The sequence below is a fragment of the Condylura cristata genome, unplaced genomic scaffold (genome assembly GCF_000260355.1).
Source record: "Condylura cristata isolate star-nosed mole 26May11 unplaced genomic scaffold, ConCri1.0 scaffold00012, whole genome shotgun sequence".
Taxonomy (NCBI): domain Eukaryota; kingdom Metazoa; phylum Chordata; class Mammalia; order Eulipotyphla; family Talpidae; genus Condylura; species Condylura cristata.
In genome coordinates, this window is record NW_004567113.1 from 11,782,535 (window position 1) to 11,799,673 (window position 17,139).

Sequence of the window (17,139 nt, forward strand, 5' to 3'; positions counted from 1 at the left end):
AATATATATACTTATATAAATTTAAACTTAGTTACATCATTTTTTATTAGAACCTCAAGAGACAGTCCCAACATACAAAAACCAAACAAAACATCAGACAAAGGCAAACTTTAGAACCAACCCTTGAAAGCTGATCATTTATCTGTGACTTGCAGCAGAGAAGGGGTGAAAATGTCAGGGGACAAGCTGGGGGGAGCACTACAGTGACTACATCTGAGGGAGAAATCCTGTACTATCAAAATACTAGCAAGCATGTAAAACAATGTTACTTCAATAACAAAATAAAGTTATATTCTGTATAGTAAATTAGTCATCTAATGAGTTACCTGAGTTCATCAAATTTAAGTAGAGAAAACAGGAACTTCATTTATATAATCAGGTGGTCAGAAATACAGATAATGAGGTGGGGGGGGTTGACAGTGGGAGGACTGTGATTGGAGTCCAAAGTGGAAGGCGAGCTTGGGAGACTGAGCATTTAACCCTGTAGAATCTAATGGTAACTCTGGGCAGATCATGTTAGAATTGAGTATGAATTTAAATTTTATAACACCCAGCTGGTGTATTGAAAATTGTATATGTGGCCCTTGCTGGTGGCGCATCAGGTTGGAGCGCTGCACTGTTAAGCTAAGCCAAGCCTCAGCTGCTTCAGTGCGAGTTTGATCCTAGCTCTGGATTAACTCACACTGAAGCAGCTGAGGCTTGGCTTAGCTTAACAGTGACCTACATGGTATGGCAGATGTCTCTTGTCTCACCAGCTGCTTCCCTCAGCAGTGTACTTTGCCAGTCTGCTCATTCTACTCCACACTGTTTCTGGTGAATCCTCTTGTACCCCAGTTCTATATGCATAAATACAAAAAAAAATCTTTTAAAAAAAAAAAGGAAATTGTGTATGTGTATGGAGGAGACTATGCCTCCCCCTCAGGTATACAAGATTATTTGATATTTATATACACTGTTAAGTAATGACCACAATAGGTCTCATAGTCCTCCATCAACATACATAATTGGAAATATTTTTGTGTATGTCTGATGAACCCTTTTAAGATTTACTGCTAGCAAGTTGCAGAGTATTACTAACAATAGTTATTTTTATCCTTTGTTTTGCTAATATGCTGTATCACTTTTATTGATTTGTAAATGTTGAGCCATTCTTGTGTCCCTTAAATAAATCCCATGTGAGCATGGTTTATGATCCTCTTACTGTAAATTGAACTTGGCTTGCTAATATTTTGTTGAGGGTTTTTGCATCTATGTCCATGAGGAATAGGGGCCTGTAATTTTCTTTACTGAGTGCCCTTGTCTGGTTTTGGTATCAGAGTAATGGTGAACTCGTAAGATGAGTTAGGAAGAATTTCCTTTTCTTCTGCTTTTTGAAGCATTTGAAAAGGATTGGTATTAATTTTTCTTTGCATGTTTTCTATAATTCACTGGTGATGTCTGGTCTTTTGTTCTTGGTCTTTCGTTGTTTGGAAGACTTTTTATTACTGACTCCATCTCCTTACCAGTCATCAGTCTATTCATACTTTCCAATTTTTCATGACTGAATCTTTGAAGGTTGTATGTTTTCAGGTATTTACCTATTTTTATAGGTTGCTCAATTTGTTGAATATAATTTTCCACAGTGGTTACATGAAATCTTCTCTAGTTCTCTTGTGTCAGTTGTAACACCACTTTCATTCCTGATTTACTTATTTGAGTGTTCTCTTTTTCTTGGTTAATATAGCTAAGCCAGTTCTTTTATCTTTTCAAAGAATTTGCTTTTAGTTAGCTTCATCAATCTTTTCTATTTTCTTCAGTCTCTTGCATTTATTTCTACTGCGATTATTATCATTTCCTTCCATCTACTAATTTGGGGTTTCATATTTTTAAAATTCTTTTGGTTCCTTGAGATATAAAGCCAGATTGAGGTTTTTCACAATTCCTGATGTAGCCTGTATTGTTATGAACAACCCTCTTAAAACTGCTTTCACACTATCCCATATGTTTTGCTATGTCATTTTTCCATCTTTGCTTGAATGACTTTTAAACATTTCTCCTTTGATTATTTCATTGACCCATTGCTATTTCAGTAGTTATTATTTAATTGTCAAGTATTTCTACAGTTTTATTCTTGTAACTCATTGACATAATGAAGATGTTCATTATGATTTCATTCTTAAATTTATTAAACTTGTTTTTATGCTAACATACTATTTCTGCTAAAGAATGCCCCATGTGCACTTGAGAAGACTGTGTATTCTGCTTCTGAATGGAATGTTCTGTATATACCTATAAAGTTCATCTAGTAATATGTCATTTAATGCTGATGTTGCCTTATTGGTTTTCTGTCTGCATGGTCTATTTATTGATTAAGTAGGGTATTACAATTCCCTATTAATATTGAATTGCTGTCTATCTTTAAGTCTCTGTTTAATATTTGCTTGATATAGTTAGGTGCATCTATATAGAGTGCATAAATATTTATAACCACTATGCCTTCCTGTAGGATTGATTACTTTATCATTATGTAATACCACTGTCTTTATTACAATCTTTGTTTTAAAGTTTATTTTGTCTGTTGCAGTACAGTTTCCAACTCTCTTTTGATTTCCATTTAACACAGGCCACCTATTTCTTTCTATGTCTTCCTTACATCTGCAATGAATCACTTTTAGACAGCACACATATTTTTTTATTAATTCAGTTACACTGTTTTTAATTAGATAACACTGTCCATTTACATTTAAAGTAGTCATTTACAGGTATGAATCTGCTATTTGTTCATTGTGTGTTGGCTGTTCCTCATAAATGACTTCTAAGAGTGCATATATGTGAGCTGTATGTATACTGAGTCTTTAGACAAAAGTGGTCAATTTAAACTTACAGAGAGAGTATACAGACAAAGAATTTTAAGAACAGAGCTGCCTGCTCAGTTTTGCTGCTGCACCTTGAGGTGAGTTGTAATGGTTTTCATTTCTATGTGCTCCCTTCCTCTCCACAACCCTTCCAGCAACCTTCAAATAAAGAGTGATACAGAGGTGTAAGTTGGAAGCAAGGGTACTGGCTGAGCAGGGGCACAGGGAAGATGACATTCACAGGAAACAAAGAAATACACACACAAACCAGATGGAGCATATACTACAACACAGGGCCAGAAGTGATCGTGGGAGTAAAGTATCTAGGAATTATAATATTTAGGAATCTCAATTCAAACTTAGCCCTTACTAGCAACAACGTTTTGGTAAATGAAGCATTTAATATAAGGCTAATATTGCCATTGAATTAAGTCTTTTGGTTCCTCATTAAGTGACTTATCAAATACAGTCTTAGCCTTAAGGGAATATTTCAGTTTTCATAACACAATAAACCATTGTTTACTAACTATAACTTTCTTATTCAACAACTGTGAAGTTCAATGTATCATTGTACCAAAGCAGACAAATGAAACAGGCCTGTTGGGTTCTCACTGATACTAGTCAGCTAGCCACAAAGCAGAGTAAGCATACAAAGATGCTCACTAATAATCCAACACCCAGAATCCCAAGATAGCCCCTGAAAATGTCAAAATACCTGCTGTCAGTTTGACATGCCAGAAGGTCTTTGACATCTAGAATACAGCACGTAACTGTTTTCATTTCCTGACACTTTTTTTCCCCCCTCATTTTGGGCACAGAGTGCGTGGTATAGAGATAATTAATAGAGGTGAATAATGGAAGGGAATCTAGAAGGCAACACCACCATGCCTCATGTCCAAGAAATAGCTTTACTAGACTCAGAATCAGGAATTGCCAGTATAAGATCCACCTCTACAAGGGTAAAGCACTTGTCCTACAAGAAACGCTACCTTCAGTTTCCTCATTTATAAAATAAAGCACTGGAGAAATCAAATGGTATTCCTCCAACACCAAGGATCTTGACAAGTCACTTCAAAGTCTAATTGGCAATAATGATGTTACAACTTTTCCCTTCCTCTGTACAAACTTCCCTTTCTCAAGAAAGCTGTCCAGCTTTTAGTTTTACTTAGTTCCTGATTCATATATCTTAGTGAAACACATATAAATAACATGATTTAACTAGGTCTCTTCAATGCCATTTCAATAACTAAGAACTATAATTCTTAAACAGTGGCATTTTAGAACAATCCTACTTCAACTACTGAAATTTGTAGCAGGGACCCTTGTTATTCTATGTTTCATGTATGGGTCATCTGTTACAACAATGCCAGTCTTGACAAGAAAAGCAAGAGTGTAACTGGAGAGCATAGGAAAGAAGAAAGTTGTATTTCAAAGATCAACTAGAGCAATGAGGCATTGTAGATGTTGGATGAAGATATTTTAAGTATTTAAGGAAACCAAATTATAAACTTCTGAATCCCATAATTTAAAGACCATGATCCTCTACTTTGTACCTTAGTGACATGTTTTCCCATGACCCACCATGAAATCTTATGTACCTTCATGGTTTCTTTCTTTAACTCTCTCAAACATTGATGATTCCCATACAGCTGCAGCTCTAGCCCCCAAACCCCTTTAAGTGCAGATGAGTTTCCCACTTGCATCACCTGAAATTCAACATAAGCAAACTGATCTCTCTCTTTCCCACACCAAACTAGCTGCCACCTCTGTATTTCCTGCTCAGATAAAGACACCACCAGCAAAACAGTTAACTAATTACGCAGGTCACAAACTTGGTTATCAACTTATCAAACATTCAGTTAGTTAGCACCAAATCCACTCTATGTCTTCCCCCCATTTCGCCACTCACTACTGATCCTCTTGCTGAGCACCATCCTCTCTCGTATAATTAATCTATAATCCATTTTCCACAGTACATTCAAAAGAATTTTCTCTAAACTGCAAATCTGATCTTAACACTCTCCTGCCTAAATCCACCAGGACAAAGCCACACTTCTTGACATTCTATTGATAATCACAATGAAAGCAGCCCTTCTGTATGACTCTAATTTCCAATCAGTGCCATTCTCTCTGCTGCATCCAGGGGTTTGTTCTATGTATAAAGTATAAAGTGTACTTTTTCTCTCTTGCCCACTGCCCCTCCCCATTTCTCACACCTGGCCCTTTCATTCTTTGAAATGCAAAGTCACTAAAATATCTTCAGAAATATCCCCCCTGACCCTCTGGCCCAGGGTAGCTGCTCTTGAACTGTGTTTCCACAGTTTTCCTACCTTTATCTACTAGCTCAGTTCACTTGTCTTTATTTTCAGAAGCCTATAAACACTGTGAAGAGAGGAAATGCTGTACACTGGTCTCACTCTGGAGTCCCACGGCTCACTAGCATTTATTAGGCACTACATAAATTGGTGCTGAGTGAATTCTAACTCTGTCAACTGAACGCATGCTAATATTTAAGATTAAAATGAGAACTTCTCACCTGTTTTTGCCAAGTCACCATGCTTAGGTGCTCAGTTGCACTTGTACAGAAAGAAAGCTTCTGACTGTGAAGGAATACTCTTTTCCAAATATAAAAAACAGGCCCTCTCTGGTGGCACAAGGGGCTGGTCTCAGCACTATAAAGCTATCCTTAGCCACTGCAGCACAAGTTCAATCCCTGGCCAGGGAGCTGACGCACAGCAGACCTCGCCTGTCTCACCTGACGCTCCCCTCAGCAGTGCATTTCAGTAAATCTACCTGTGCTGTTCCCCACTCTGACTGTGTCCAATTCTCTTATCCACCGTACCTCTGGCCTACACCCTGTTCTTGTATGCATAAATTTAAAAAAATAAATCTTTAAAATAAATCAAAACTAAACAATGGTCTGCTTTTCAAAAGCAAGTTAATAGGATATGAAGACAAGCCATAGACTAGGAAAGGAGATTTGTAAGTCATTACAAAAAGAGGCCTTCCATCCCAAATACATAAACAACTCTCAAAGCTAAATAAGAAATCAACTCAATTTAAATTCATGGACAAATATTCAAATACCCTTCACCAAAGGCAATACCCAGAAGACAAGCATTTGCAGCAAAATGTACATCACCATTAGCTATTAGGGAACCACAGTAAGAGATGATGGTATAGTTATTGGCATGCAGTTTAAAAACTGAAGAAGATAAGTAGTGGAGAACATGTGGATGGACAAACAGAAATTTTCATATAATGCTGTTGGAAATGTGAAATGGCACAACTTTGGAAAGCAGCTTGGCCGTTTTTAAAAAAATCAAATATACATCCACCACATGACCAGTCATTCTACACCTAAGTACTTAGCAAAAGGAAATGGAAGTATACACAAACATTGTTGGCAGATTTATTTATTTGTACGAACTCTAAGCTGCAATAGCTCCAACTCAAATGTGCAACAGGGAAAAGGACAAATTGAACTACACCCATGGAGCAGAATACTACTTGACAATAAAAATGAGTGAACTATTGATGCCTTCAATAATATGAATGAATGTTAAAGTAATTATGCTGAGTAAAATGAAGTCAAAACGTACAAAGTAAGTATATGTATGTATACAGCTCCATATGTATTTGTATACACAAACATATATGGGCAACATCCCATTAAAAGAAGTTCTAGAAAGTCAAATTCACCTGCTGTGCTAGAAAGCAGATTCAGTGGTTGTCTGAGGGTCAGGGGGCAGTTACAGAAGCGCTGAAGCAAATTTTTCGTAGTATGTACACGTTCATTACCTGGCTCTAGTGAACTCCTAGGTGCATAGGTATGTGAAAAGTCAGCAATTTGCATAGTTTAAATATAATCAGTTCAGTGGATGCCACTGAATACAGTGCAATTTATCTGTGAGAATGCACAGAGGCGTTTCCCAGAACTGGGGAGTAAATGGACAGGAAGTAGGGCACAGAGTTCAGAAAAGTCTCAAATTTAATGAATGGTTTAGAATTCAACAAAGGATTAATACTAATTCTCTCACATTTTGCATCCTTTCACACCTAGTCCCCTAAAAAGTGAGTCAGGTGGCCAAGGTCAATTTCTCTACAAAGGGCCTTTTGGGGTTCACACTGCTCCTTTTACCTTAGTTCAGCATAAAAACTGCAATCAAGCATAAAGAAAACCCTCAAGTGATATGGTGTTCTGTGTCTAAAAGCAAGAAGCTTTTAAAAATCTTAAAGCTAAATAGTTCTTACTTGAAAGAACATTAAGTTAAATTCCCTATTTCAGCATTTTCTGTTTATTTCTTAATAGTATCATATAAATGTGAATTCCTTCTCTTTCTCCTAGCTAGGAAGTGAACAAAGCAGAGAACTATCTCCAGGGCAGGAGACTAAGCTGATGTATTTCCTAGCAAGACAGCAGTGTTGCCAAGCAAAAGCCCCTGGCAGTTGTGGGGATGAGGTGAGGAAGGAGGCAGGTGATGAAGCTTCAAGAACCCTGATGAGATCAGTGGTCAAAGGACTGAATATTGTATTCTATAGAGAAATCTGATTATATCAGTCCTGTGATCTTATTCTATACGTCTTTTTTATTTTTTTTATTTATTTTTTTTATTCTATACTTTTTAATGATGATTGATGACGAATCTTTTGGCTTCTCAAAATTTGAATTGGAAAAGATAAACTGATCTTCCAAATCTACACTTCCTCCCCACTGCAGGGAAGAGGTGACCAAATGGTGGAATCACCATTATACTATTCTGACTGGCGACGCAATACATAAAGGCTCCCATTGCCCAGGTCAGAGAATACCAAATGTGCCCCCCGCAGAGTAAAAGGCAAATCTAACATTAATCAGCCATTTAAAATCCTACATATCCAACCTCCTCTTACTCTCCAGCAAATGCCCTCTGCACACCTACACTGCCAATGTCAGGTTCTGCAAAACTGAGTTTCCTGTACTCCGCAGAATGAACAGTCTTTAACCACTCAACCTTATAATTCTAACACCCTTCCTTCTCAAGACTGGTTTCTTTGGCGAGCATTTAATTATCCATAAGATCTCATCTCCATAAGCTTGGATTATTACTTTCAAAAACTTTTCTTAAGCAAAATAAAAGGTCTACATCTTAATAGAGACCTGTGAATAGGCAATATCACAATGCAAGGTAGAATTAAGATAACAGATGCAGTTAATCATTTGACTGTGAGATGGGAGATTAGCCTGGACTATCCAGGTGGGTTTAATATAATCAAAGGATCCTTACCAGTGAAAGAAAAGACAGGGGCAACAGAAAGGTGATGACAGCAGAGGGCTGACTGATGCTGACTTTGAAGATAAAGGAAGAGGCCACAAGCCAAACTAACAGGTACAGGTTTCATGGACTCCACCCCTACTCCAGATGCTGGAACTCCAAATCCCATCAGTACCAAGAAGAAGCACGCAGGGACGTGAGGGCGGAGCTGAGCAGCCAGGTTGGGATAAAACCAAACATGTGGGCTCTGGGGGCAATCTGTGGTTCACAGCTGATCATTTGGCGCTCAATCAGTTTTCAGCGTGCTGGTAGAGTTCAAGTCAGCAGAACTGGTGGGACATCCTAGTTAACTTGTGTTTCTCTCCCTCTTTCCCTGGGTTATCCCTTTACCTTTCTCCTTATAAATAAATCCATTATTTAACCTTTTGAGTGTGTCCATAGTACAATTGAATCGTAAGCGCACAGGTGAAGACCACAGACAGGCAACCCAATTCACATTGGGGTGCCCTGTAACAAAACTACAGAAGCCGGAGACAGCAAGGGAAGATCCCCCTTGGAAACTTCCCATTTTAGACTGTAACATAGTAGGTTCACGGTGAGCAGTGACAGCAGCGATTAGAAAATCAATTCAGAACCGCTCAGCCCCATTTGCTCAGCCGGCCTCTGCCACAGGTCACAAGATACACATCTGGGTTCATGTCCACCCACCATGGCCCAGCCCCCAACCAAGAGCTCAGCAAGTATGCATATCCGCTGAGTAAGGGAGGCGCACCTGTCTCCATATGCCCAGCTGGAATCTGGCTACTCCACCCAATCTGCAATACTGTTGTTTTTACCAATTTTTACCAATCCTAAAATGCCACTTACAATACTCAAATCTTAAGATTTCCATAATTTTCTGGTTTACCCTGATGTTTCCCAAGTGATACTCCATTTCATTATATATTAAAATCATACTGTGTCTTATGGTTTTATGTTAGTGTTAAATTCCAAGTCAGAAACAAAGCTCCCTAAAGGCAACTTCCACGAGGAAGTTTTATTCAAATATGAAATATTGCTGTCGTCACAAATTTGCATTTTACATGTGATCTTATTAGTGCTAGGCTCTGGCATTCACCTTTTCAGGGCTAAGAGAAACAATGGCAGAAAAGCTCTTCTATCTTGTCTCTATTCAGGGGCAAAAATAATTATATGAAATAAGGATAGTTATCCTGTCTCTGTTATTTCCTGTACTGTATGAGCCTCAGTTGGATCTTGGGTTCGGCTGAATGAGGAAGGGAGGTGAATCTGATCGCCATTTTGTGGGTAAAAACTAGAGAATTTTGAATATGAATGATTTATAGGTAAGGACTTTCTGCTAATTTTTATATATGACATTGGTATTGTGGTCATAGGGGAATGCCTTTAAGGGATACATGAAGGCTGCAACTTATTTTCAAATGGTTCACCCACAGTTTTTGTATATAGATATTGTAGGATAAGCAATTTGGTAAGACCTTAATTGTTAAATCTGAGCACTAAATGATAATCATTGTACAATATTAGCTTTTCTATGTTATTAAATGTTTTTATAATAAAAGGGTAGGGTAAAAAACAAAGGTAACAATTATTGTTTGGGGACACAAACATGTTGTAAAGCTATCAAGAGAATGAAATCCTAGACACAAAATCAAAACTGTAATCACATGAGAGAAAGATGCCTAGGTGTTCCTTGTGTCATCCTTTTCATAAGTAACATATTTATTAATAGCCATATAAATTAGTATTAATCCTACCAGATATCAAATTCCAGTAGGCACCATCTACATTGAACTCTACATGAATGGTGTCCCAGTTACTCAAAGTCTCAACCCAGTTCAAGTACAAACCTCAGTGGGTGAAAAATTAAGAACCAAACCCTTGAAAGAGGGTCTAATTGTTTTTGTACACCAGGGTAAATGTTAAGCTCTTGGGCCTTCCCTAGTGGCACAATGGGTTAGGATGGAACACTGCAAGTGAGCCACAGCTGCTTTGGTATGAGTTCGATCCCCAGCCCCGGAAGTGATCCACATGGCTTGGCAGACTTCTCCTGACCCACCCACTGCTCCCCTCGGCAGTGTACTTTGCCCATCTGCCTGCTCTGCTCCCCACTCTGTCTCTGGTGAATCCTCTCACTGCCCCCACACCTCTGGCCTGTCCCCCAGTTCTGTCTGCATAAATAAATAATCTTTAAAAAAAATCAATTTAAAAAATGTTAAGCTCTTGATGGGTTTAATAAACATTTGCTTCCCCTGAAGCACACTGTGATCAGGCAAGCTACTTCAAATAGGAAGGTGGCAGAGTCCAGTGTCAGTGTCAAGGTGTTTGGTCCCACCTGGGCCAGTCAGACAATAAAGTCAAATTTGCTTCATCAGTCTTACATAAAACTCTTAAATAGCTGGCCACGATCCTGGCAAATAAAGAGACTAGCAAGCATACCTAGGAAGCAGAAAAGTAATACTGCTTTCCTAGCCACCAAGTTTGCAAAAAGTAGTTTTCAATTTCCACAGGTATAAGCTCTACATGCTGTACTGAATTCTTGTTTCTCCATTCCTCTGCACTACACTTTTACATTTAAAAGAGAGTCTAAAATTTTGATAGTTGTTACAAAGTCTTAAGCAAACATTCAAATACCTAACATGAAAAATAACTTTGACCTCTCCATGTGGATAAGAAAACAAGTAAACATTTAGAAAGGCAACTAAACTTGGCATGACTTTAGAAATGCTCAAGAACGATGGGTCATTTATGATCTTAGTTCTCTCTCCTTTTTTGCAGTTACTGAAAAATGTGACATCAAAATCTTCATAAATTAGGTAATGAAACATCTCCTAATCAACTGAATCAAATAGTAAACTGGTATAAAATAAAAGCTAATAATATCTTCTACTCAGAAGATACCAAATACAAGACATGGTTTTGTTAGCTCTAAGTTCAACTACCTGAAATCACAAAATTAAACATTTTCAGTTAAGTTTCTAGCCAGATTCAGAAAGGCCAAATCAGTTAAAAATTACATAAAGTAGTAACTGTGAAAAAATATGTAAATATGTCAATTTTATAAATTTTGAACCACATAACTAATTTTTCCTTTACATTTTTGTTGTTGTTGTTAGAAAATTTAGGATAACTCTAATTCTAAATGTGGTGTGGCCTTGTGAGACATCCTAGGTAAAAGAAATTTTGAACCTGTCTATGAGTTGCCTTAAGTCCTGTTTAAACAGGTGGATTGAATCATGGACTGGCGATCCCTGTCCACACAGTTTTACCCAGCACACTGACCATTTGGTCATGGCTCACAATTTCCTAGAGGCAGAAGGCTGAGACCCTGTGTGAGGTTGGTGTGTCCTCCTCTACACAGGCCAGGGCAAAGCCCAACCTAGGACAAGTTCTGACTTACTCTCCTCCTCCTCACCTGAGGACCTACCCACCCTTCAGATATCTCCTCACACCCTTTGTGGAGCCAGGCTAACTGCTCTCCAGCACAGGTTCCCTTACACGTGAGTCTCCAGGAAAAATTAGCTAGGACTCAACTAGGTTCAGTTGAAGCTGTCTGTTGACTTGTCTCTCTTGCTTGGTTGAGCTAGAGCTCTCTGTTGAATTGCCTCTCTAGAGGGCGAAAGACCCATACTTATGTGTTGAGGTCTGTAATTGTGTTGCGGTCTTGAACTTTTATTTTTTTCAAGTGCAGACAAAGGTTATTTCTCTATCATTGATGTTGTATATTAAGTGCAAATTTTGCAATCTATAAATTATTTTACATTATCTTGTTTCCATGCAATTAAAGTCCACAATCCAAGACAGTAAATTCTACAATTAGCTGCTGAGCAACAGACGCCTTTCTGTTCTCGCCCTTTTCTCAAAGGTACAAAGAGCCACAAAAAATGTGACATTCAATTAGAACTTCAAATTAGATAGGCACTTAGCGAAGGCATTTACTGACTGCTCAGCATTTGCTGAAGGCACAGGACCAAGCCAAACCTCAGGAAATGTGTCTGCAAATTCTTCAATGACCCATTTTAAAAGGGATAGCCCAAACACAAAACACACAAAGCCTCTCTATATTTAACTGCACCATCCAAGAAGAAACATGTTAAAGTTTGCTTTACAAAAGTGGAAACAACAACAAATTTGCATTGTTTTAGTTCAACTGAATCCTCCAGTTTGATCATTAATTCTGTTGGTGGCCACTTAATTATGCCATATGACACGCCTATCATGACACTCCAGATGTGCCCCAGACGTGCGTTCTAGCCCCAGCTTTGCTCTGCATCATGCTGGGGGAATAACTACCACACTCTAGTAGTTTATTTGTATTTTCTATATTAGGTTGAACTAAATTGCATTCAAGCTCCCTTGAAGCTCTATGGACCTGACTGCCTACTTCCCTGAAAAAATTGAAAACATCAGTCACTTTAATCTCCCCTCTTCTACTTTTCAAAATGTTTCTGCATCTACCCTCCATTCTTTCTTCTTTTTCTTAAAGACCCCACTCCTCTGTATTCTCCAAACCGCGCTGGCTTTCTATATTCTATGATCTGCCCATCCTTGTCAGTATGTTCACTCTCACTTGACTTCTTTAAATACCTATCTCCCTCCTATGAAAAAGAAAAACTTCCTTTACTCCTTCAGTCCTCTCTCAATGCTCTTCAGTATTCTCTCTCAATGGCACTTCCTAAAAAAAAGTTCTTACTATACCTCTTAAGTTCTTCAACCTAAAACCTGGCTCCTACTAAATGCAGTGTTTTGCTAAATGCAGTGTTCAATGCCTCACCCTCATTCCAAAATACTATTGGTGACATTCTCTTAAGAAATCCCTCCCCCTATAGTTCCCAGACTCCTCATTACCTTGGCTCTTTCCCTAACCTCCATCCCTACTCTAAGAATGGGCACCTCCCACGGCTCTGTCTTTAGTTCTTTCTCCCCTTGCTGATCAAAGTTAACGTCTATAGTCCTGGCATGTCCATCACCACCTTGAACCTCCTGTCTACTGTAGAGAATGATCCACCCCAACTCACCATGCTTACTCCTGAAAGACTACCCAATATTTTTTCTTCTTAGTCTCTTAAAATGTGAATCAAAATAGGCCCTCCCTGGTGGCGCAGCGGCTAAAGCGCAGCACTAAGAAGCTGAAGCCACTTCCGCATGAGTTCGATCCCCTCCTGCCCCGGAGGAGATCCACATGGCGAGGCAGACCTCTCCTGACCGGCCGCTGCTCCCCTCAGCAGTGTCCACATGGCGAGGCAGACCTCTCCTGACCGGCCGCTGCTCCCCTCAGCAGTGTCCACATGGCGAGGCAGACCTCTCCTGACCGGCCGCTGCTCCCCTCAGCAGTGTACTTCGTCGATCTGCCTGTTCTCTCTCTGGTGAATCCTCTCACCCTCCGCATCTCTGGCCTGAACCCCAGTTCTATATGAATAAATAAATAAATAAATCTTTAAAAAAAAATGTGAATCAAAATGTATCTCCTAAGCAGGAGCTTCTTTTCTTAGATATATTCTGATTATTTCCATTTAACTTCCACACAAGCCCTCGACACTTCATGTTAGCATTTGCAGTGTGTCCCCATGTGATTTCTTTGTGGCAGATTGCTCCAGCTTCCAACATTTTCTCCATACTGCTGCTAGAGTACAGGCTCATGTCTCCAAAAACCTTTCAGTGGCTTCCCGAGTTCACTGAATAAAGTCTAACCTTCACAAGACTCTCAAACTTCCGACCCCACCTCCCAATTGAGTGCAGCTTATGCCCCATGGTTATCAAACTCATTTCAATTCCATGGTCCTAGAGTGCTGATTCAAGTGTGCCCTTTACCTAGAACGCCCTTTCCTAACACATGTCCACCTGGTGAGGCCCCCAGGATCTTTAAGTTCCAAATTCACCCCTCACCTCCTATTCAAAGCTTTTCCTGTGGTGGCCATATCGAGTCCAAAAATGCCCACTCTGCTAACAGTGAGTCTTACTCAGATTTTCAATAGATCTAACTCCTATGTCTCCTATAGAGCAACTTGAGGGGGTTGTAATATTACCTTTCAAGTACTTCTGCAGCTTTTAACAATTATGAACATTCCCTGCAGGTAAAAAGTGCTTTTTTACTCACTAATTCTTGGGAGCAGAGCCTTCTCTCAGCATAGTCTCCAGATTCTGAACAGTGAGAATGTCATGTTAATAATAGCACTATTAGAAGACTACAAAATAACATAGGGATGTGCTACAATAGCACAATATAATATACTTTCTCTGCTTCTTTCATTAATTGCCCAAAAGAAATTACAACTTTACTACAACTTTAACAGAGAAGGCACCAAATATTAACCAGCTTCCAATTTATAAAGTGATTTTAAAATAGCCTTTGGCCTAGAAATAAAGGTGCACTCAACTGTGCACCATGATAAGAAAGGACAAAGGATGGAGTTCAATGTCTTGCCAAGTCAAGATTTCCTTATAACAAACTCTAAATATAAATCAATATTTAGCTCATCCTATATCAACATATAGCAATGTCTACTCCCAAAAACAAAATCCAGCTGGGCATGTATTAGTGAAAACCAACAGTGCAATGTGTATAAATAAATAAATAGCCAGTGAGTTAACCCATCACAAAGAGCAAGAGACTAATTCTAATGAGTCAAATCAAACCGCAGAAGTACTATTCATTTTAAATACAGTAGCTTGCTAAGAAATTAAATTCAAGTTATTTTGTGTGACTTCCTGAGTGTTTCTCTTACTGAAAACTTAATAGTTTCTTCTGGTTGAAGAACTCAACATGGAGAAGCTGATGTTTCCTTGAGTCTAAATTCTATCAGTGTTAAAACAAAACAAATCCCAACCCAATTAATTCTATTTTTAGTTTAGTTTCCAAGGCAGTTTTCACAAAGACTATTCTCAGCCCACTGTTTCTAGCTTTATAACATCAACTATGGCTAGCTGGAAGCCACATATATATATATATATATATGTGTATGTGTGTGTGTGTGTGCATACATATATATATATATAGTAATTCCTTACACATATGTTCTAAAAGACTCATCTGATTCCACCCACTGTCAAAGGTAGGGAAAAAAGTATCTTGTGCTAACATCCTTTCGGTCCTAACATCGCTGTTAAATTTATTATTTTGTGATATTCTGTGGTATGTTCCTACCAGGATTTTGTAATTTGGTTTAGATCACTTTCATTAACATCAAGTTCTAGATGGAGCCAAATCAGAACTGCCAAGGAGTCTCTGCAACAGTATCAATCAGAAGAAAAGCTATCAGGAAACAGGTTCTAGTTCTAAACTGCCACTGACTTGACCTTGGGCAGTCCATTATACTTCTGCAATTCAAACTGTAATACCTGTTACCAAAACAGAATGCTTCCAGGAATAGCTTAAGAGTTTTGAGTGTCTACATTAAAAGGAATTTTTATCAGCCTGCCTTATAAAGCAATCTTTTCTCTGGCAGAATTTCTTAAACTTCCCCTAAGAGGTCATAATATTGCATTAAAACATCCTCCTTCCACCATTATTACCAACAAATTAGCACAAACTTGGACTCTTTCTAGCTTTAAATAGAATAGTGGTATTGCATCAACTAATTATTACATGTGAAACAAGGATAATTTATTAAAAAGGGAGTTTAAGGTCTTGATGAATTACCGTTTCAGGCTAAATGAAATCTACTGGTAGAAAGAAGAACTGCACTGTCCGCCAAGGACTCAAAAGAAGCTGGAGATAAATTACAGTGTGTCACGTGTATGATTCTCTCAAACCTCCAAAATCTATTACACTGAAAAAGGACAGAGGAAACGAAAGTGCTGATGGGGGAGCGCAAGAAGCCAAGCCTCCAGCGTCAGGATCCAATGACAAGTTAGAACCAAAGGTGCAAGTCTTAAGTTGAGTCCTAACTAACTTTGTTCCCCTGCAGAGAGGAGGTGTGAGATGGCAGCTACTAGAAAACTGCAGCTCCTAAGAGGCAGGTTTCATTCTGATTCTAGTGTCGCCCTCTGCTACAGGGAAGAGACTGGAATTGGAAGCTATACATTATAGTCAAACTCAATCATCCAGGTTTCCCGGACAGCATACAGAGTTGCAGTAATCTTAGGAAAACAGCACCATCACTGGGGTCCGGAATCTCGACCCCTATTGGGAAAGGAGGGAGCAATAATATGAGGTCGGGGAGGAAAGCGCAACAGGCAGCTCGCACCTTCACCTGACATTTCGTGGGCCCCACCCTTGCTCCCAGGTGTCCCTGCCCAAACCGGCCCCGGCGCGGGCGCGGCTGTGCACCTCCCGCAGCTCCACTTACTTTGTCGCTGGTGCTCTCGGTTTCGTGGTCGCCGCCAGCCGCTTCTCCCTCGCGGGGTGGCGGCGGAGCCACCGCTCCCCCGGGGCTGGGGCAGCCTCCCCGGTGCCTCAGCTCCAACATCTCCGGCTCTCCCGCGGCCCTGACGGCCTCCTGCAGCGCCCCGAAATCCGAGCTGCGCGCGGGGTCTCGCTGGCTGGCCTCCCAGCCACCCCGCAGCCGTGCACTCTGTGTCCGCTCGAACCACGGTCACTAACACGCCCCCACCATGGAGGCGCCGCCGTCGCGCCGAATCACCCCCAAAACGGCATCAACGAGCGAGCGCTCGAGGCTGCCGCCAGCGAGCGCAGCGCCAGCGGAGGGCCGAAGGGCGAGCGCAGGGTTTGGCTCGGGGTGCGGGGCAAGCTCGGGGCAACCCGCCGGAGCGGAGAAGGCGGAGACGCGGCGGAGCGCGGCCGCTGGTTGCCAGGTGCGCGTCTCCACGCAGAGGCCCAGGTGGGAGGAGAAGGGGCGGGGAGAGAAGGAGGAAGCGTGACCCGCTTTAGCGCGGCGCCGGCCGCCTCCGCCGCGCCCGGCCACTCCCCGCCCCGCCTTCGACTCGGGAATCTGCAGGTCCGAGCGCCCCTCCTCCACACCTTTCTCCCCGCTCCTGCCTCCCGCAGCCAGGTCACGCGCCGCAGGCCCCGCCCCGTCCCGTCCCGCCCCTCTGCGCTGCACTGCGGTTCCCACAGCCCCGCCCTCTCCGGG

General features: G+C 40.5%; 1 protein-coding gene across 1 annotated transcript in view; it reads right to left on the bottom strand.

The window, feature by feature from the left end:
* Nucleotides 1–16,921, bottom strand: part of CDS1 (CDP-diacylglycerol synthase (phosphatidate cytidylyltransferase) 1) — a 52,800-nt gene extending 35,879 nt beyond the window's left edge. The window contains exon 1 of the mRNA XM_004681149.2: nt 16,396–16,921. Within this exon, the coding sequence (XP_004681206.1) occupies nt 16,396–16,515 (120 nt within the window). The 5' untranslated portion in view covers nt 16,516–16,921. The remainder of the gene's footprint in view (nt 1–16,395) is intronic.
* Nucleotides 16,922–17,139: the final 218 nt, after the last annotated feature.